This window comes from Crinia signifera, chromosome 4 (assembly GCF_055691185.1).
Source record: "Crinia signifera chromosome 4, ASM5569118v1, whole genome shotgun sequence".
In the NCBI taxonomy this organism is placed as follows: domain Eukaryota; kingdom Metazoa; phylum Chordata; class Amphibia; order Anura; family Myobatrachidae; genus Crinia; species Crinia signifera.
In genome coordinates, this window is record NC_139220.1 from 192,670,943 (window position 1) to 192,693,693 (window position 22,751).

Genomic DNA, 22,751 nt, shown 5'->3' on the forward strand with positions numbered 1-22,751 from the left:
AGAAACATCCAAACACATTTTTATAATTCCTTTTAAGAAATACAGTAGTTAAATGAAAGCTATAGCCGCAATCATGATATAAACACACGTTATTTGTTTACTAGTCTAAACTTGTAAACTATGCTGTTGTTCAATATGACATTAGCTTTATGGAACTCAGGGGCAGATGAATTCATCCTGGTGAAGAAGTAGAAGGTGATAACATACCAGCCAATCTACTAACTGTCATTTTTCAAACATAGCGGATTGGCTGGTGCGTTATCACTTTCTACTTTATCTGCACTTTATCTGTTCACCAGGCTTAATACATCTGCCCGTTAGTGGCAGATTTATTAAGCCTGGTAAAGAGATAAAGTGGCCAGTGATAAAGCACCAACCAATTAGCTCTCAACTGCCATTTTTGAACCCAGCTTGTAAAAAGGACAGGTGCTAATTTGCTGCTGTTATCACCAGACACGTTATCTCTTCACCAGGCTTAATATGTCTACCCCTCAAAGGCCAGTATTCAATGATATTTTTCACTATGTGCAGCGAATCCTGTTTAGGATTCGCTGCCAGCACTCCCTCTCCCACTAATTCAACTCGTCATGGGCTCGCTGTCCCTGATGGCAGACTTTAAACCCACCGGCGAATGCCGCAGGGAGCCGGGGGGACAACGGAAGGCAGGGAGATGGAAGCCTCCCTGCCTGCGCCGGACGCTGCACACAGCAGCAGGGGGGATAAGGAGGGCTGGCGGGGACACAGGCAACACAGGGCTAGGTTGGGTAGTGCTGGCGGGCAGGGGGTCCCACCCACCAGCAGGCAGGGAGTCACTGCATTATCCGGGAGGAGAAGGAGGGCTGCGCTGGTTCCGCTCGTGCATATGTAATGAGCGGGACCAGTGTAGTGAATATGTAATGAGCGGCTCCCCCTGCTTACGTCATGTGTAAAAAATAAAAAATTAAATATATATTCATGTGCTGCAAGCATATGAATTCAAATAGCAAAATCCTTCAAATAATAAAATTAATGATCTTTTGACACACACAAAAAACCCTTTATTTTAAAAGAACAAATTCCAGTTCACCTTAAAAAGATGGCACCTTAAAAAGATGGTGAAAACTCCATTGAAATAGACCTGCGAATTGCAGCGAGCATGAAACGGAGAACTGGCCGGCATTCACTATTCGCTTTCGGTGAAATAGGGTGAATCAGATTTTCAGTGAAAAAGATTCACTGCAGAGAGTGAAAACCACCCAATTTGTTGGAAAGAAAACCCAGTGAATTCTGAGCATTGAATACTGCCCAAACTGTTATGCAGACTTGGCAGTAAATAAAAAAAAAAAAAAGCAAAATGACACTTTGGTAAAACCATGTCCTGCTTCTAGGAGAATACAGATTTAGAGCAGTGTCCAACTCCTACCTCAGTTAAGGTGCCATACACGGTGCAATTAACGGGTGAGATCTGATGAGCGCTCCGACCCATCACATCGCACAACACAAGAACTATGTGCTGCATCGCATCTAGTTCAAAATGAACGGTGCGCATCGCAGCATGTATTGATGTCATTAGTTCTAAATTTAAATAGAAAACCATAAGTGCCCAGTACTTGGGCCCTATATGTAAAATCTGACCATATTTTCCCGCCATGGTAAAAAAAAATGTGTTTTTTTTTTTTTTTGGGGTGATCAGCTCAGCCAGCAATATTAATGCAGTTTTAAAAAATCCATATTTTAAGGCCTGCCAGTGACGTTTGTTTTGCTTTAACTTACAAGTTGAACAAAGTGTTCTTTTATCTATTAAGGTATAAACTACTTTTTAACGTTACAAGCAAATTTCAATTGAAAAGTAAATGTGGCAATAGTATTCCTGATTTTGTTTCCATCCTCTTTCAGTGTGATTAGTGGAGTAGGAGAATTGGACCTGGATAACGATCCAAAGAAAAAAGGTGAAAAAAACCCATTGCCAAGCTCAAGATCCCTAGACAAGCCCTACACCGACTGCCCATTCCTTCTCCTTGACGTCCGTGATCGTGACTGCTATGATCAGTGCCATGTTATTGGAGGTTATTGAATATTGCTGCTGAAAACTTATGTTGCTTAGAGTGTAAAGATCATTTATCTTCAAGTTCTAGCTACAAATCTGGATAGATGTCATGTCATTTATACATTTTTAACTATACTAATTATGTTTTCATAAAAATATCCTGTCATTTAATAGAATTAATGGCAACATGCCATTAGTTGGAATTAGAGGATTGTTCCATAGCTGTAAGATAACTAGTTGCCACAAGCATTTATACAAGAACAGTAAATTTATTCTTCGAAATGACATCATAGTATTGGGTATGAAATCCCAAGGATCAAATTTCCGACTGTCACAATGCCAACTGATTCCCACCCCTTTACTGCAGTCTACCCTAAGCCTCCACCTAATGCCCAACCCTAATACTCGCTGCTGGGATCTATCGATATTGGGGCCATCGGGGGTCCTGCTTACAGGAAGAAATATTTCAGAAGATGAGGGTATATCTTGTGGATAGCAATGTCCTAACCAACTGGGCCATTGTTTATCACTACAGCTTTCTCTTGAATGATAGCGTCCTGATGTGAGGCAATGAATTTAGGCGAATGGGTAGTTAATGAGCGCACAGAGTAATGTGCAATAGGTCGGAGCGCTCTGATTATGTTAATTTGAGTGACACCTGAAAAAGAATTTTGGTTAAAAGACAATGTTTACACTCCTTTTGGAGTAAGTGAAGAGTCCCCAGTTGTCTAACTTTCCCTACCTTCCGGTTAGCCAGCAGGGCAGCTCGGCGGCTGTCAGATGTTTATTTCCCACGGCTCCGTGTCGCACCGGAGTTGAAGCTTCCGAAATCAGTTCAACCGGCGTCCCGGCACAATCTCCGATTTTGCGGCTGTTTGTTGTAGGGATAGCTGATGGGGTGAGTTCTCTTGTTCTCTGCTCCAATGCGTTTCATGCCGCATGGGCACTTTTTCAAGGATACAGTTTGTTTGGAAATTCCCTTCTTTTATTCTAAAACTTTATTGATCAAACAGGAAGTTCCATAGAGGAAGTTAAAATATTTTGGTGGGAACCACATGTGTTCCATTTGACAGGTGTCACTCATATTGTATGTGAAGTTTATTTGACGTTATGTGCATTGGTTTTATTATTCTAAAAAGGCATTGAGTGCAATATCTATATTTAATCCATGTGGGTGGAGAGTTTTAAGTTCAAAATTCCATCTTGTATCATGTTTTCGGAGGTCTTTGACGATGTCGCCACCTCTCCAATTTTGATTGATTTTTTTTGTATTAGAATGAAGTTTAATCCAGTGGGATCTTTATTGTGCTTTTCTAAGAAATGATTTGAGATGCTGCGTGTGGTTAATCCTCCTTTGATATTATAAATATGTTCAGCTATTCCTGTTTTAGCTTTCCTTTTTGTTTGACCAATGTACTGAAGTTTGCACGGGCATTCTAAAAGATATATCACACCCTCAGTTTCGCAGCTTAGATGATTTTTTATTTTATACTCTTTCTTTGTGATATTTGATTTAAAGGTTTTTATTGCTTTTGTGCTTGTTGGATTTAGTTTGCAACCTTTACAGTTGCAGCAATGATGAAATCCTCCGTTACTGGTGTTGGCTCTTGTGTTTTCCGTTAAGACGTAACTGGAAGTGATTTCTTGTTTTAAATTTCTTGCTTTTTTGTATATTATTTTAGGTTTTTCTGGAATGATGGTTTTTAATGCGTCATTCAGTTGAAGAATGTGCCAGTGTTTTCTTACCATGTTTTCTAAGTATCTTGAATTACTGTTGAATTGTGTGATGAAAGCTGTTGTTTGAAACTTGTTTGTTTCTTCCTTATTTCTGTATTTCAGTAGATCTTCTCTCTTTAATTCAGTGACGGTGTCTAATTGTTTATTGTCGTAGCCCTTTGCTTGGAAGTTTTGTAACATACTGTATCATGACTTTGTTGTTTAAAGATTTCTTGTTCAGTGCAGTTTCTTTTTAGTCTGCGAAATTGTCCTCCAGGTATGTTACTTATCCATTTGATGTGGTGATTGCTGGATGAATGGAGAGTGTTATTTCCTGATACTTCTTTAATGTGCCAAAACATAGAGCGAGGTCATTCCTATATTTTATACAGAGTAATGTTGTGAAGAATGTTTTGCCATTAATAGGAAAAACTTGTGTGAAGCAAAGTTCGTACAATCAACTTTTACTTTTTCAGTTTGTTTCACTGTAGAAAAAATATCTAATGTTAATGAAAACTAGCTGCATCTAAACTATGCAAGTCTATTTGCATTAGCCAGGGGAGGAAAGTGCTTGGAACCTCTGACTTTTACACCTGTAGCATTTCAATTAAAAGCCCTTTTGGTACTTGTGTATTATCACGGCGCCCCCGATATTAAGTCACACGATTTTTAATCGCATCGCATGCCATACATCCGATGCACAGCGATGCGATTTAAGCCCCCTATACGATTTTAAATTGTATAAGCACCCTAATGGGTGCGTACAATGTTAAATGCCACCCCCAGTATGAACGCCAACCTGAAGCATGGCGAGCGCAGCGGTACGCGTCCTCCGACCTTTTCATACCCCCACTATCCACGGTGGAGTGGAGTTTATTTTATATAGTGTGGTGAGCGCATCGAGCCACCGAGCCCGAAGCGTGGCGAGCGGACGCGTATTACTTTACATGTATTCCGCGTCCCCTTGCGGGGCTCGCCACGCTTCGGGCTCGGTGGCTCGCTGCAGTCGCCACCCTATATAAGACAAACTCCACGCAGACATGGATAGTGGGGGTATGAAAAGGTCGGAGGACGCGTACCGCCGCCGCTCGCCACGCTTCGGGTTCACGTTCATAGTGGGGGTGCATTTTACATTGCAAGCCCCCATTAGAGTGCTTATACAATTTAAAATCGCATTGTATGCCATATACAATGCTATACAATTTCAACATTGTATGACATCGGGGGAAATCTCATCGCATCGCATACCATCGCATGCCTTATGGTCTGCGATGCGATGGGCGCCGTGATAGTTGCAATTGAATAGCTGTGGCCACTGCTATAAACCTGCTATAATTAGCAGAGGTGCCAACAGGTCGGTTGAGCCCCGAAGAAATGAAGGGGGCATAGCTATTGGGCAGGGGCGTGGCCTCTGGGAGGGGGCATGTTCACGTCCCCCTTAAGAAAAAAAAATAAACAAGAGGGACAGAGATGACAGGCTGCTGCAGCTGCAACCTGTCATCTCTATCCCCACTGTCCTGCTCCCTGAAAAGGGGAAGCGGGCCCCGGGCCCCTCCAGCAGACCCAGGCCCAGGTATAAAGTACCCACTCGCCCCTCCCCCCTCTCGACGGCCCTGATAATTAGTGTGACTAGCTGAATCCAGCCCTTAGTGAGTATTTTTCTGCACGATATAATGCATCCCAACTTTAAGGCTATATGCTAGTATTATGTAAATAACCATCTTTGTTTTTCCACCCATTAATATGAAATACTGCTGTAAGTCTTACACAATATGTTGTGCATAAAATGTTGTGAGTTATGTTTTTATCTCGCTCATCACATATTCCTGTTTCTTGTCCCTGCAGCTTCCAACTACCCCACTGCTATGCTTGCCAGAACCATGAATCCTTTCACACAACAAATCTTGGAATTTGTATCCTATTATGTTTTTTCTTCTGCAAAGAGTTAATTTTTGTGATTTGTGATGCCAAGAAAAGAGGTTTACCTTACTGGCTGACTATTAAAGAGGTCTTGTGAGAGATTTGGTAAGAAATCTCCAGTTTTTTTAAAGCGACAATCATTTACACTGCAAAACCAGTTTGATTTGCAGTGTAAATGATTGCCGCTTTAAAAAAAAAACCAGTACTCTTTACTTATCACGGCGGCCATCGCGGGCATTGAATGCACTAAAAAATCGGGTGCGACGCGACCGACGCGATGCCCGCGATTTCCCATAGGGAACAATGTTAAATGTCTCAATTGACCCGATTTTCCTGTTCAATGCCTCAATTGACCTGATTTTTCCATAGTGAAGTGTGAAATGGCCCCCACAATTGTTAACGCCACCCCACGATCAACGTGAACCCGAAGCGTGGCGAGCGGCGGCGGTACGCGTTTACCTGTGAAGGTATCCGCGTCCCCTCGCGGGGCACACTGCGCTCGCCACGCTTCGGGCTCGGTGGCTCGCTGCGCTCGCCACACTATTCTATTCTCAACTCCACGCTGACGTGGATAGTGGGGGTATGAAAAGGTCGTAGGACGCGTACCGCCGCACTATTCTATTCTCAACTCCACGCTGACGTGGATAGTGGGGGTATGAAAAGGTCGTAGGACGCGTACCGCCGCCCCTCGCGGGCTCGCTGCGCTCGCCACGCTTCGGGTTGACGTTGATCGTGGGGTGGCGTTAACAATTGTGGGGGCCATTTCACACTTCAGGGTGGCTATTTGGCCTCTGTGGGCCATTTAACATTGTTTCCTATGGAAAAATCGGGTCAATTGAGGCATTGAACATGAAAATCGGGTCAATTGAGACATTTAACATTGTTCCCTATGGGAAATTGCGGGCATCGCGTCGGTCGCGTCGCACCCGATTTTTAGTGCATTCAATGCCCGCGATGCCCGCGATTTTTTTACCTGCGATGCCCACGATAAAAATCGTGGGCGCCGTGCTAGATAAAGAGTACCAAATCTCTCACTTTCTGATTCTCTCATCCTATTATATTTCACCCCTAGTACTTTGGACCCATAATTGGGTTGGTAGCTATTGTGACTGGAGCTTCATGCCTAGCAGATACTGTATTCTGTTCTTCAGAGATATTGATTCCACAATTTATTCAATAAGCACCATTAGGTGGCTAAAGCTAATTTCTAATGTGGAGGTGCTTCCTGTCAATCACGTGTGAATTGTGGAAAGACCGGCTCTGTTTTGGGTAATTCTGTACACATACCACATCTCTGTCCCAATCTTGGACTGTACCAATATCTAGATATGATCTATATATAGTAATTAAGGCTGAAAAAAGATGTTAGTCCATCAAGTTCAACCTATCTAACTTGTAACTACTGACTTGAATAAGTCATATCTATAGGATTCCCTTAGTGGCCAAAAATGTATTCAGTTTTGATTTAAATTCATTAACAGTAGTTGCTGTAACCACCCCCACCGGCAATGAGTTCCAGAATTTTACTGCTCTAATAGTGAAGAATCCTCTTCTTAATTCAGTAGGGAATTTATTTTCCTCTACCTCCCCATGGCAGCCAACTCATGGGTTAAGTCCCGAAGGGTAGTACTCTGGAAGGAAACAAAAACAGAACACTGGCCCTATATAAGCCACACCTCCTAAGGCCTCAGTGTCTTTTTTTTTCCTTCCAGGGTAGTGGAAGGGCTTACCCTGAGCTGCGGCCCTCTCCGCTGCCTAGAGCAGTTGGGGTTGAGGCATGGATCTAAAATGCGGGTCCCCGCTGTCGAGGGCAGTAAGGGGTACCTGGGGTCTGCTGGAGCCGGTGTCCGGAGGTTTTTTCCCTCTCCTAAACATTGGTGAACGGTAGCGTGGTCCAGGAGCGGCGGCGCGAGTATGGACCTGGAGGCTGGCGGGCGTCGGTGTCCGGCGTGTGGCGTCTGACGTCAGGGGCGCCGCGCTGGGACGCAGTGACCGGGCGCCCGTCGGGCGTGTAGCCCAGGGTGCTCGAGAGGGCGTCTGACGTCAGGGGCGCCACGCAGGGACGCAGAGACGGGGCGCCCGTCGGGCGTGTAGCCGGGGATCACATACTGTGGCGTCTGACGTCACAGGGCGCCGCGGGGACCACAGGGGCGCGTCACTGAGGCGCGACAGTGTTTAAATAGCGGCAAATACAACGGAGTACTGCTGGGGAGCAGTGGAGTGTCCGGACACAAGTGCAGTGTATTCCAGCAGACGGTAAGACTCCGCTGACAGCGTTAAGCTGGAGGAGTTGTCATTATCCTTACTGTATGTCATTGCTTTAGCTGCAGGCTAAAAAGCTGTCAGTATGGATGAGGAGAAAAAGCAGCAGAGGAAATCAGGGTAAGCCAGAAGAGGGGAACTGTGTTAAGAGGTTTCTTTGTAATGGTACTGACTATTGTATGTATGCTTTTTTAGATCAGATACAAGCAAGGGGCAGTCGGAGGCTAAGGCTAAACATAAGAAACACCACACTGCTAAATGCAGTCTGTGTGATAAAATACTGCCGGATAAATGGATAGGGTCCGCATGTAATGCCTGCAAACTAACCCAGCAAATGGGGTTGCCTCAGATGACTGAATTGGTGTCTATGCTGAAGACTGCTTTGGCCGACACGTTTATGACTAAGCAAGATGTGGAAAGAATGCAAGCAAAGCGGACCAGAGCGGAGCTCTCAGGGGGGTCACAGGACTCGGCAGAGGGCCCAGCTCTTAGAGAGGAAGAGTTAGAAGAAGGAGAAATAACGCAGGATAAAGCGGAGGCAGACTTTAACCCTGTGCTATTGGAGAACCTATTAGTTCTTATCAATAAGTCTCTGAAAATAGAAGAGACTCAAGAGGAGGAAAAATTGCAGGATCTGCTTTTCCAGGATAAAAAGAAGAAGAGTAAAACATTTCCGTTATCAAAGCCGCTGAAGGAAATGGTAGACGAGGAATGGAGACACCCTGATAAAAAAGTGGCGGTGCCGCTTAGGGTATCTAAGATGTATCCATTCGAGAGTGAGCAGGTGAAACATTGGGAGGAGGCCCCAAGAGTTGACGCGGCTATCGCGAGAATTTCCAAAAAGACTACGCTCCCGTTAGAGGATGCGAATATTTTCAGAGACGCTATGGAAAGGAAGATTGAGGTCAGTCTGCGTAAGCAGCACGTCACCTCGGGTGCGGCAATCAAGGCGTCCGCGGCTATGGCAGTAACAGCCAGGGTAATGAGGTCCTGGTGTCATGACCTAGAGTCAGACACGCTGGATGGGATTCAGAGATCTGATCTGATAAAAACCATCCAGAACATTCAAATTGCCGTGGAGTTTATTTGTGATGCGTCTGTGGATGCACTAAAATTAGCGGCAAGGTCAAGCGCGACTACGGCGGTAGCAAGAAGAGCGCTCTGGCTTAAGCCTTGGGCAGCAGACACGCAGTCAAAACAGAAACTGTTGTCTCTGCCGTTTCAGGGGCAGTATTTATTTGGCTCCAAGCTCGATGATATCATCACGAAGATCTCTGGTGGTAAATCAGTGTGGCTGCCACAGGATAAGGGGAAGAAGCCCTTTTCCAATAGATCGCTTAAATTCCAATCGCCGGATTTTAAGGAAGCGAGAACATACAGGCCAGGGAGAAGCTTCAGAAGGTCTTGGGCAAACCGGAGCTTTTTTCGAGGCCAAAGGGGCAGAGACGGAAGATATTCCGCAAAACACTCTAGCCAATGACGCCAGAGTAGCAGTTGGGGGCAGACTGCTGCAGTTCAAGCAGATTTGGTCCCAGTCTGTCCAGGACAAATGGGTACTCGAGATAATAGAATCCGGGTACAAAATAGAATTTGTGAAGTTTCCGGGTTACTGGAAGACGGAGTCCCCAATGCCGCGGGATGCGCGAGAAAGGATCGCGTTGCTGGACAGCCTACAAAAAATGATCAACCAAAAGGTGGTAGTGAGAGTGCCAAAAGAGCAAGAAGGGAAAGGCTGCCAATCAAGATTTTTTATAGTCAAAAAGCCTTCAGGAGGTTTCAGGACTATCCTGGATTTAAGAAGAGTAAATGCCTTCATCATAACAAAAAAATTCAGGATGGAATCACTAAGGTCTATCTTACCGGACATCGTGGAGAGGTCATTTCTGACTACAATAGACCTGCGGGACGCATATCTGCATGTACCGATATATACAGGGCACCACAGGTACCTGAGGTTCTGTCTTGGAGGGGTAACATACCAGTTTGTCGCCCTGCCATTCGGCCTGGCTACATCACCAAGAACATTTACGAAAATACTGGTGGTATTGGTCGCCAATCTGCGACAGCAAGGGGTCTGCGTGTGGCCGTACCTCGACGACTTGTTAATCATGGCGAAAACAAGGAGGGAGGCGGAGAGAAGCACGTCGCAAGTAAGGCAATACCTGGAACTACACGGGTGGTTGATAAACCAGGAGAAGAGTCAACTCATCCCGGCGAGTGTAGTGAAGTATTTAGGTGTCTGGATAGACACAAATCACATGACAGTCAAACTAACAGAGGACAGAAAAGAGAAGTTAATGCACGAAACATCTTCTCTCCAAAGCAAAAAAGTGGTGTCCTCAGGAGACTGCATGAAAGTGCTCGGCCTCATTTCGGCGGCATTAGATGCCGTTCAATGGGGTCGGTTCCATATGAGGGCTTTCCAAAACTGCTTCCTTATGCAGTGGGACGGCGATGGAAAAAACAAACTTCAAAAGATCACCCTGTCAAAAAGGGCTCGTCAGGATCTAGCATGGTGGTCGGTCAGACGGAGGCTAGAGGAAGGAAGAGTGTTCGCGGTGTCGAGACAGAAAGTGGTGACCACGGATGCCAGCCTGTCAGGCTGGGGAGCGGTCTGTGGAGAGCAGATGGTTCAGGGGGTCTGGCCCCAAGGAACAAGAATCAAGCACTCCAACGTCCGAGAGATGAGGGCGGTGCTTATGGCCTGCAAGCACCTGCAAGAATCCCTATTAGGGAATCATGTCGTGGTAAGGTCCGACAATCAGTCGGTGGTGTCTTACCTAAACAGGCAAGGTGGGACAAAGAGCCGAGAGCTCATGGCGGAAGTATCGGAGGTAATATCCTGGGCAGAGAGCCATGTAAACAGTCTCACGGCAGTGTTTGTGGCAGGCAAAGAGAATCTGCAGGCGGACAGCCTCAGCAGGCAGCTTATGCGGCCGGGAGAATGGGAGTTGTCACCAGAGGTGTTCAAACAAATCGTAAAAATGTGGGGTCAACCTCAAGTGGACCTCATGGCCACAAGGAAGAATGCAAAGCTCCAAAGGTTCTTCTCAAGGCATTGGGAACCCGGGGCAGAGAAACAGGATGCACTGACGGCAGTATGGGAAGCAGAATTCGTGTATGCGTTCCCGCCGTTCCCTATAATAGCGAGGCTGCTGAGGAAAATTCAGCAAGAGAAGGTGACTGCAATAGCGATACTTCCGTACTGGCCGAGGAGACCGTGGTTCTCCAAACTACTGGAGATGGCGATAGCGGAACCATGGCACCTGCCGGATCTAGACAATTTAATAGGTCAAAACAGGCTATGGAGGGCACAGCCCTGTACCTGGAAACTGACGGCATGGCTGTTGAGACACAAATGTTAGAGAGGAAAGGTTTTTCCAACAGAGTAGTAAGGACTTTGCTCAAGGCCAGGAAAGGATCTACATCCATCACGTACCACAGGATTTGGAGAAGATATGTGGAGTTTTGTAGGTCAAAAAACGGTCAGGCAAAAGAAGTGGGGATGGTGCTGGAGTTCCTGCAACGTGGGCTGGACAAGAACTTGTCCGTAAGTTCGATTAAGGTGCAAATCTCGGCCCTGTCGGCCATGCTGGACTGGAAGTTAGCAGATAATAAATACATCCAAAGGTTTATTCAAGCAGCTAAACGAATAAAGCCGTCCTTTCATAATCCGCTGGCGCCGTGGGACCTTAATCTTGTCTTGAATGCGTTAGTAGAAAAACCCTTTGAGCCGATGCAGGAGGTATCATTAAAAATGCTTACTATGAAGGTGGTGTTTTTAGTCGCGGTCACATCCGCGAGAAGAGTATCGGAGCTCCAGGCTCTTTGGGCGGAGCAGCCTTTCCTGAATTTTTTTCCGGACAAAGTAGTCCTAAGGACAAATCCGCAGTTTCTGCCCAAGGTGGTATCCGCCTTTCATATTAATCAGGAAATTATCCTGCCTTCGTTCTGCACGAATCCGGTTAACTCGAAAGAGGAGAGGCTGCATACATTGGATGTAGTTAGAGCATTAAAAATATATCTGGAAAGAACTAAGGCTCATAGAAGAACGGAAAGGTTATTCGTGCTGACCGAAGGAAAGAGTAAAGGGCTGGGGGCCAGCAAAACTACGATTTCAAGATGGATCAAATCTTGTATTGTGGAAGCATATAAAGTTAGGGGCCAAGCCCCACCTGTAGGCTTAAAGGCTCATTCAACAAGAGCAGTATCGGCCTCCTGGGCGGAAAAGGAGGCGGCGTCAATTCAGGAATTGTGTAAAGCAGCATGCTGGTCCTCAATACATACCTTCACCAAACATTATAGAATGGATGTAGCGGCGTCAGCAGATGCCCGGTTTGGTAGGAAGGTACTGAGTGCAGTTGTTTAAAGGAGGTGATGTAACCCCTATTATTATATTATTATTTCGTTATTGTTATTATGCCCACCCAGTGTGGTAACTGCTTGGGTATTACCCATGAGTTGGCTGCCATGGGGAGGTAGAGGAAAGTACAGATTCCTACCTGTTAATATGCTTTCCTCTACTCCACCATGGCAGCATTATCCCGCCCGGTTGTTGGTGGTTAAAAAACTATTAAGTGGAATGTAACTGTATATGTTGGCTATTTAATCAAGACACTGAGGCCTTAGGAGGTGTGGCTTATATAGGGCCAGTGTTCTGTTTTTGTTTCCTTCCAGAGTACTACCCTTCGGGACTTAACCCATGAGTTGGCTGCCATGGTGGAGTAGAGGAAAGCATATTAACAGGTAGGAATCTGTACTTTCCTTGAGCCTCAGTACATGCCCGCATGTCCTAAGTATAGGCCTGATAGTGAACAAATCATCTCCTAGTTCCGTATGATTCCCAATCCTGTATTTGAACATACTAATCCTATCGCCTCTAAACCTCCGTTTCTCAAGTGAAAACATATTCAGCCTGGTTAACCTATCTTTGTATTCTAGTGATTCAAGACCTTTTACTAGCTTAGTCGCCCTTCTCTGTACCTGTTCCAGTTCATTTATGTCCTTTTGTAAGGTGCGATGCCCAGAAGTGAACATAGTATTCCAAGTGTGGTCTCACCAATGCCTTGTAAAGAGGCACTATCACATTGGCATCCCTTGAATCCATACCCCTTTTAATGCATGCCAGTGTCCGGTTTGCTTTTGCTTCTGCACTTAAGCAGTGTGCACCATTAACCAATTTTTCATCTATGATGACCCCCAAGTCCTTCTCTACAGCAGAATATCCTATAAAAACTCCATTTAGCCTATAAGTAGCTTGTTTATCTTTGTTGCCTTAATTAATTACTTTACATTTTTCGACGTTAAACTGCATTTTCCACCTTTCCGCCCACCTTTCCAGTTTATTTAAGTCACTTTGTAGCGTTTCCACATCCTCTCCTGAGTTAATTTCCTTACTCCATATTGTGTTGTCCGCAAATATTGTCAATATCCATAATGAATATATTAAACAAGGTGGGTCCCAATCTTGAACCTTGTGGGACTCCACTTTGGCCCTTACCCCAGCTGGAATGTATGCCATTTACCACCACTATCTGGCCCCGATTGTGCAACCAGTTTTTAATCCAATAACAATTTTATCTCCTAACCCTAAATTACCTAGGTTCATTAATAACCTTTTATGAGGCACCGTGTCAAAAGCTTTAGCGAAATCAAGCAGTATTATATCAACAGATTTCCCTAAATTCAGCCCCCTACTGACTTCCTCATAGAAGCAAATTAAATTAGTCTGACATGATCTATTTTAGATGAACCCATGCTGAGCCTTACCTATCACCTTCTCCTGTTCTAAGAAATTTTGGATACTATATGTTATTATTCCTTTTAATATTTTCCCCACAATGGATGTAAGGCTGGCCGGTCTATAATTTTCAGGGTTAGTTTTGCTACCTTTCTTCCATATTGGTACTACGTTAGCTATGCGCCAGTCCGTTGGTACTATCCCCGAGTTTATTGATTCCTCGAATATCAGTTATAATGGTAGTGCTATGACAGAACTCAATTATTTTAGTATCCTAGGGTGTATTTCGCCCGAGCCAGGAGATTTGTTACTATTTAGGTTCTGTAATCTATTTTTGACTATTTCCTCACTCAAACATACAGTTTGGGAGCAATCCGAAGCCGAGCATATAATCTGTGGGACATCTTCTGAAGATTCTTCCCTTGTAAATACTGAAGCAAAAAATGTATTGTATAATTCCGCTTTCGCTTTTCCTTCTATTACCAGGGTACCGTGCTTTTTTTTTTTTTAATGGGCCAATATTTTCCTTCCTTAACCGTTTCCCGTTTATACTGTATAACTGTAGAATTTTTTGGGATTACATTTCTATCTGCCGCTATTTTATGTTCAGTCTCTTATTTAGCCATCTTGATTGTATTTTTACATTTCTTATTACATTCTTTATATGTGGCAAATGATTTGGGTGTCCCATCTTGTTTATATGTTTTGAATGCCCTCCTTTTTTAGTTATTTCAAATTTTACTTTGCGTTAAGCCACATAGATTTTCTTTGGACATTTGTTCTTTTATTTACCCTAGGAATAAATTTATCAGTGCCCTCCAGCAGTTTTTTTTTTTTAAGTTTGCCACCTTTTAGTAGTATCCATACCTCCTAAATAATTCCTTCCAGTTTATATACTTTAAGGACTCCTCAATCTTACCATAGTTTGCTTTTCTGAAATTTAAGGATTTAGTTGCTCCAATATAATTATCTTTGTTAAATCTAAATAAAATGTGATCATATTGTGATCACTGTTTCCCAATGTCTACCTTATGGTTATGTTAGTAACAATGTCCCCATTGTTGCTTGCCAAGAGATCCAGGATATTGATATTTCTGGTTGGACTTTCAATACATTTATACTAATAGTGGTCATTTAGGGCATCCAATAAAACATTTCCCTTAGCGGTACTGCTTGACCTATCCTTCCAATTTATTTATGGGTAGTTAGTCACCCATAAACTGGCTGCTTTTCCCACCTGTAGCAAGAGGTCTTTTGGTACTTGTTTAGTTTCACGGCGGCAGCATGGCCACGCGCTACTTCCGGGTTCGGCGCTCGGCAAACTTTCTAAAATAAACTAAATAAACTCCATGCCAACGTGGATAGTTCATACCCCCACTATCCACGTTGGCATGGAGTTGATTTCAGATAGTGTGGCGAGTCACCGAGACCGTAGCGTGGGTGAGCGCAGCGAGCCCCGCAAGGGGACTCAGACGCGTGGCCATGCTGCCGCCGTCAAACTAAACAAATACCGGTCTTTTTTCCTCCTCCTTATTTATGTTGGGTGGTTTATAACATGTTCCTACTATAATTTTTTTTTCCCTTTTAATATTACCTGTGATTTCTACCTATACCGATTCTACCAACTCTATTGTGCTCTCGTTTATGTCTTCCCTTATGTATGGTTTTAAGGATTGTTTAGCATATAAACAAACTCCACCTCCCCTTCGACCTAATCTGTTTTTTCTAAAAAGACTATAACCTTCTATGTTAGCCTCCCACTCATGTGATTCATCCCACCAAGTTTCGGTAATACCTATGAGATCAAAATCTTCCACCAAATCTAGGGTCTCTAGTTCCCAAATTTTACCAGTTAAACACCTAGCATTCAGATAAAGGCATTTCAGATCTCGTTTTCAGATCATCTGAATAAATGCATCTATATTTATAAATCATTTGCAACATAATTAATGCATATACCTGCATGTTTTGACTAATAAGTAGCATATTTTCCCAAGGATTATCTCAGGAGTAACAGGGTCTGTATGATTCCATCTCCGATAAGACAGATCAAGTCATTGAGACATAAACAGTAAATAAATAGATGTGAATTGCCAAGCAAACATTTTTGTTCATCATAATGACCTGTAATGTTTACCTTGCATAGGAAATATGATCTTTTTTTTTTTACACAACATTATTTGAATTTATATAATAAATGTGAGCAATGTTGCCATTATTAACAGATATTTTGTACATCTCTCAGAGATTAGCACTCAAAGGGTTAATGTTTGGCTCTGGAGCAGATCCTTTTTTTTAAAAACTTTAGGTGACGTTTTGTTGGGCTAAAGCATTTGATAATCAAGTGACTTTATACATACAACATATGGGCTTAAACTGACTACCATTATTTTTTTTATCTGTATTTAAATATGATTTCATAATTTGTAACACTGTCGCAACTTCTAAAAAACCTTAACAACTACATTCAGAAAAATGCACATGGTAAAATTATTATCCTGTATGATGATGATGAGAGGATAGCAAGCCAAGCAGCCACAACTATGTGTGAGAGAGGATTTGAAAATGTATTTATGCTTTCTGGTGGTGAGTATATATTTTTCATATAAATGGACTTGTTTTAATTACTTATTAAGAACAGAATATGAATGGGAGTGGGAACATAGGTCACATCAGAGTGCGTCCTGAAATATCCAATTCTAACTTGTAGGGGGATATCCAATTAACCCTCAATCCAGTTAGCCCCTGACCACCGACACAGGGATTAGGGCAGAATACCCGATCCGCAGCCCTCAAAGACTTGGTTTTTTTGGGGGGAAATAATGCATGGTTCCGGATCCCATGTGTTATTGCCTCAAAATGGGTCATTTAGTGCGTGATAAATAAAAAGGCTATAATTTGATAGCCCAATAGCAATAAATTAGCACCAGCAATTGGCTGCCCCCTGTTATTTGTATGTTCTTTGTAAATATTATGGATTTGAGCTTGAATATCTTGTGGCCTTTATTAGGACAGCTACAGGTAAATATTCTGCATTAATCTATAAGTACTGCAAGACCTAGTACCAAAATTGTGTATAATGAATGTAGATCCTGGGTTCTCTTCATTGCCTGGGCATTAGAGGGTGGTGGTATATGTGTGTTTTACAAATGTTAAGATACTTATGGGCTATATATAATGACACACTGATTCCATACAGGTTTGAAAGTCATAGCTCAAAAATTCCCAGATGGCCTTACAACTGGTTCATTCCCAGTAACCTGTCTGCCACAGCCAGCACAGTCCATGTCCGCTCGCAAGCGAAGCACTCCAAGAGAACCTGTTGTACCTGCTGATAGCAGGTGTGTGTTTTCCAGCCAAGACTTGGAAAGAATAGAACAACACCTGGAGAAACTGCTCATGCCAACAGATACTGCCAGTAAGTGCTTATTCTCACTACTTGTGTTCTCACCGTGTGCATGGTAAAAAAACACTGCAACATATTAAGTACGAATGGGGGTTACAGGATCCTATATGGCGCAATGCAGCCCTAGTTTTGTAGTTCCTAAAGTGTCACCAACACCTTACACTTATACAACAACAAAAAACAATTTTGGAACTTCTAAACAATAAGGCGCAAGGTATACTCAATAGTTTCTTTAGTTCTTCTTCTTCAAAGATGTCTCTGATCGTGTTTGATTATAATGTCCGTTTCTCCGTCAAAATAGGTGGCCGTGAGCAGAAAAAATAAAGATGAGAAAAACCATAAATTATAACGTGTATGTGGTTATTTATTATGCATCTACGTGATGTTTTTTTCCAGTGAAGTGAAGATATATTAAGCGTACCAAACTCACGTTAGACAAGTTGGTACGAAGCTTGTAAAGGTATCTTTTTTTTCCCTTTGGTGGCGGTTTCTGTGATTATTTCTTTCTTTGATTTAAGTGGGGAAGGTGTTTTTCCAGAGTGCTCAAAAAAAGAAAAAAGTACAACACATGTGTGGATTCATCTGGTGAAAAGAGTGATTTTTACTCTATGAAGGACCAATAATTGATGGCGTACCAAACTCACGTTAGGCAAGTTGATACGAAACTCATCAAGGTATCTTTACGTGGTGGCAATCCCTTTCTTTTCCTGGGGTGTGGGGGGTGTTTTGTCCAGTGTGCTCAAAAAAGGAGAAAAATACAATACATGTGTAGATTCTTTGAGATGTGAGGGATTATTTTGATTTGTGAGGAGCCGAAGAAGATTGATGGCGTACCTCACTCACCAAAATTGTGCAGAAGTTACATGTATAAAGGTATCTTTGGGTTTGTGGGCGTACCCTTACTCACGGAGTTTGTTTGATGTTTACGCTCAAAAAGGTTTCTTTAGGATATCCCTGGTTCTTACGGATTTCTGTTGGGGTTCACCACTCAGGCATTGCTCGAAAGAGAAGGGGGAATCAAATATACCATATATCAGATTTTTTCCTGTAACCAGTTTAGTTCAAAGGGTGAAGGTCTTATTGCACCGATTTATGGTGTACCTTGCCCTTAGTTTTAATATTTTGTGAAAGAATAATTGGTGGGCGTACCCTGACTCACACTCGTGTGTTCGGGGGTCCGCTCATCAAGGTTTCTTTTGTGGAGGTAAGTTTTTCTTTAACGAACTTTTTCCATCCAGTTTACATATAAGGGAAAATATTCCAGAATGTAGTGACAGTCATATATATACTGTTAGCAATATAGAATGTGGTTGAGTCGCCAAACAGCGTACCTTACTCACCGTTTAACACGGTGGTGCAAAGCCTGTAACGGTTTCTTTTATCACAAATTTTCCATATGAAAAAACTTCAAGCCCAATCCGTTTTTATCAAAAATATCGAAAGTACAGTCTTTAATCCACAGGGTAAAAAATCTCCCATGCAGGGGATCAGCACAAAGCAGCAAATTTTCAATATAAAATCCGACAGTTGTTTTTAAAAAAACAATGCATATAGAAAAATCATGAGAAAAATATAAAACCAAGAAAAAATAAATAAAATAAAAGAAAAAATATCTTTAAAAGTCCAATACATACATCTGAGGAATTTGTGGCTGTTCACTCCTCTCCAGTGGCATCAACGCGTTTCGGTCTAGGACCTTTTTCGTCTTGAAAATATTATATTATATTTTTCTCATGATTTTTCTATATGCATTGTTTTTTTAAAAACAACTGTCGGATTTTATATTGAAAATTTGCTGCTTTGTGCTGATCCCCTGCATGGGAGATTTTTTACCCTGTGGATTAAAGACTGTACTTTCGATATTTTTGATAAAAACGGATTGGGCTTGAAGTTTTTTCATATGGAAAATTTGTGATAAAAGAAACCGTTACAGGCTTTGCACCACCGTGTTAAACGGTGAGTAAGGTACGCTGTTTGGCGACTCAACCACATTCTATATTGCTAACAGTATATATATGACTGTCACTACATTCTGGAATATTTTCCCTTATATGTAAACTGGATGGAAAAAGTTCGTTAAAGAAAAACTTACCTCCACAAAAGAAACCTTGATGAGCGGACCCCCGAACACACGAGTGTGAGTCAGGGTACGCCCACCAATTATTCTTTCACAAAATATTAAAACTAAGGGCAAGGTACACCATAAATCGGTGCAATAAGACCTTCACCCTTTGAACTAAACTGGTTACAGGAAAAAATCTGATATATGGTATATTTGATTCCCCCTTCTCTTTCGAGCAATGCCTGAGTGGTGAACCCCAACAGAAATCCGTAAGAACCAGGGATATCCTAAAGAAACCTTTTTGAGCGTAAACATCAAACAAACTCCGTGAGTAAGGGTACGCCCACAAACCCAAAGATACCTTTATACATGTAACTTCTGCACAATTTTGGTGAGTGAGGTACGCCATCAATCTTCTTCGGCTCCTCACAAATCAAAATAATCCCTCACATCTCAAAGAATCTACACATGTATTGTATTTTTCTCCTTTTTTGAGCACACTGGACAAAACACCCCCCACACCCCAGGAAAAGAAAGGGATTGCCACCACGTAAAGATACCTTGATGAGTTTCGTATCAACTTGCCTAACGTGAGTTTGGTACGCCATCAATTATTGGTCCTTCATAGAGTAAAAATCACTCTTTTCACCAGATGAATCCACACATGTGTTGTACTTTTTTCTTTTTTTGAGCACTCTGGAAAAACACCTTCCCCACTTAAATCAAAGAAAGAAATAATCACAGAAACCGCCACCAAAGGGAAAAAAAAGATACCTTTATAAGCTTCGTACCAACTTGTCTAACGTGAGTTTGGTACGCTTAATATATCTTCACTTCACTGGAAAAAAACATCACGTAGATGCATAATAAATAACCACATACACGTTATAATTTATGGTTTTTCTCATCTTTATTTTTTCTGCTCACGGCCACCTATTTTGATGGAGAAACGGACATTATAATCAAACACTATCAGAGACATCTTTGAAGAAGAAGAACTAAAGAAACTATTGAGTATACCTTGCGCCTTATTGTTTAGAAGTTCCAAAATTGTTTTTTGTTACTGCAACATATTAGCCTTTTATATTAGTCTACTGTAATTGTGAAATGTGTATATATTAATATTGAGGACTGGACTTCTATAAATGTAATGGCAAGCCCTAATGGCTCAGCCTACTCTTTGCTACTGTGGCAGTGTTTCAGTGTCATGACCTCCCTTATAATATATCCTCCCACAAGCTTTATGGTATGACCCATTACTGTTACTAAGGACTTCGGGACATGGTGCAAAAATGTCAGACAAAGGGGAGTCTGCGGGTAGCCAGCACAGATGTGTAACATGCATGTGCTCCTCTGTACTGGTTACTGTTGTGCTATAAATTCTAATATAAGGTGCTCTGTTATTAGCATGTTTATGCTTTTACTATGCAGTGGTAAAATGCAGGTGTGTATGTTTGATATGGAGCGATTTTGTTCAGTGCTTGCCACAGTGCATATTACATTCCAATAACTCATAGATTACCTTGCAATCATCTTCCCACTCATCATTCTCTTTACAGTTTAGTGTTTTGAAGACACAACATTTCCATTTATTAAGTTTTTGACAATGGATTAGTACAGACGATACTTTCATTATAACTTTTATGACCGATTTCTCTGCTGTCACCAGGTCGTCTGAGCCGTGTGTCTACTGGGAGATTGGATTCTAAATCGGCCAACTCAAGAAACAGCCAGGTTCCTTCTTCTGCCAGCTCCCGATCTGTCCGCAGCATCAGCCCAAACTCCAGGCCATGGAAATAAATACTGATTGCTCTCTGTAATAAACACTCATTCACCCCAGCATCTGCTTACTCACTAAAGCAGTTCATATCATGCTTCAGCAGTATTGCTAGCTAGACAATGATTAGTTGGGGAGAGGTTACAAACTAAATAGAATGTTTACATATTTATAATCCCTGTAATGTATGTATTTGTTTGCGTGACTGACTATCTATCTATCCATCTTCACACATTTCCATATATTTGGACAGTGACTGAATTTTAATAAGTTGGGTTCTGTATGGCACTACAATCGATTTGAAACTAAACAATCATGATGCAACTGAAGTGCAGACTTTCAGCTTTAATTCAAGGACACTTTAGGAATTGAAAGCATGTTTATACATAATACAGTGTTCAGGGGCTCTTGATTCCGATTGTGAAATGTGATTGGATAAATTACCATAATCCTAAATTGTTCATTTTTAATACTTTGTCGTGAATCCTTTGCAGGCAATGACAGAAGTCTGTGACCCATGTACATTGCCAAATGCTGGGTTTCCTGCTTTTGTTATATTTGCCAGGTCTTTAATGCAGATGTCATCAGTTGTTTGTTTGTGGGTCTTTCTTGCCTTTTAGCATTGTCTTCAGCAGGCATTATTGATCAGGTATAGAAAGGAAGAAATTTGAGTGGTGCGCTATCAAAAGCAGCCGGCACTGGGTTGTCAGGCCCAAAAAAGATATATGAAATATAAAGAAAGTGTGCCGGCGCTAGCTGCTTCAATAAAGTATACAAGACGGTTCTAATAAAAATATTTATTAACACATTATTTCTAACGTAGACATTTAAGAATTACATAAAATACACATATAAATTAAATAAATTGATTAGTTGCTGTAGGAATTTTTGAGCAAATTTCAATTGGGTATGCAATGGTCTAGGACTCCATCAGGATTTTGGTAAAAGAATTTTGCATATTACCATCCTTTTTGTTGTCACCTGGGATTGTTGATTTGTCCAGGGAAGGTGACCTCAGGTGTCCTTTGCCCTATAGTTTCAAGGGCTCAAGCCTCCCTATTTGGCGAGTAGACTGCTTTGTGCTGGGTTAGGAATAAGCAGGTATCCCAAATTGGAAAGTCCAGATACTTAGGAGTGGTAATTCGTCGTCGGGAGATTGGACTGGTCACTTATGCAGATGGATGGGAGTCCAGACAATCATAACTAAGCTCAACGTGTTTCCCCATCTTCTCTGTGGCCGACTTCCTTGGACTAATGGTCACAGCTCAGTTTATATAGCAGTTGGTTCATTGCTCAATTGGTGCTTAATTAGTGCACCTGTATCAAATTGCACCTGTTACATACAAACAGCTATTTAAAACAAATCAAGAACCGTCGAGTATTATTAAAATCTGAATTCTGCCAGTCCAGGAGGCAGTTTGGACAGGCAGAATATTTCTTAACAATTGAGAAAAATATATTAATCGCAAACAGGGTATAAATATTTCTTATGTCAGTAAGTCAGGTCACATGACCCGGAAATCATTTCCGGGTCATGTGACCTAACTTACTGACATAAGAAATAGGAACATGCCATTATACAGCCTCCACAGTGTGTTATAGAAGATGTGGTATGCTTTGCATCATGAGTCATTCCATGCCTTCTCCATAGTTTCATTCTGCTACAGGCTGATATTCATTTCATCTGTAGAAAGAATTCTGGTCCAGAACTGAGGTTGGCTATTTTTGAGGTAGCATATATATAGATTATATAATTATTATATCAAAGTACAAGAGGTCACTGTGCTTAGGAATTTTTCTGATACTCATAAATGATCATATTTGGTACTACTTTCCTAGCAC

At 42.1% G+C, this 22,751-nt stretch overlaps 1 protein-coding gene across 1 annotated transcript in view; it reads left to right on the forward strand.

Moving 5' to 3' along the window:
- CEP41 (centrosomal protein 41) overlaps positions 1–21,503 on the forward strand; it is a 47,682-nt gene extending 26,179 nt beyond the window's left edge. Inside the window, exons 7-11 of the mRNA XM_083183319.1 lie at positions 1,876–2,045; positions 5,588–5,655; positions 16,136–16,250; positions 16,864–17,082; positions 20,802–21,503. Coding sequence (XP_083039445.1) covers positions 1,876–2,045; positions 5,588–5,655; positions 16,136–16,250; positions 16,864–17,082; positions 20,802–20,932 — 703 coding nt within the window. The 3' untranslated portion in view covers positions 20,933–21,503. The remainder of the gene's footprint in view (positions 1–1,875; positions 2,046–5,587; positions 5,656–16,135; positions 16,251–16,863; positions 17,083–20,801) is intronic.
- Positions 21,504–22,751: the final 1,248 nt, after the last annotated feature.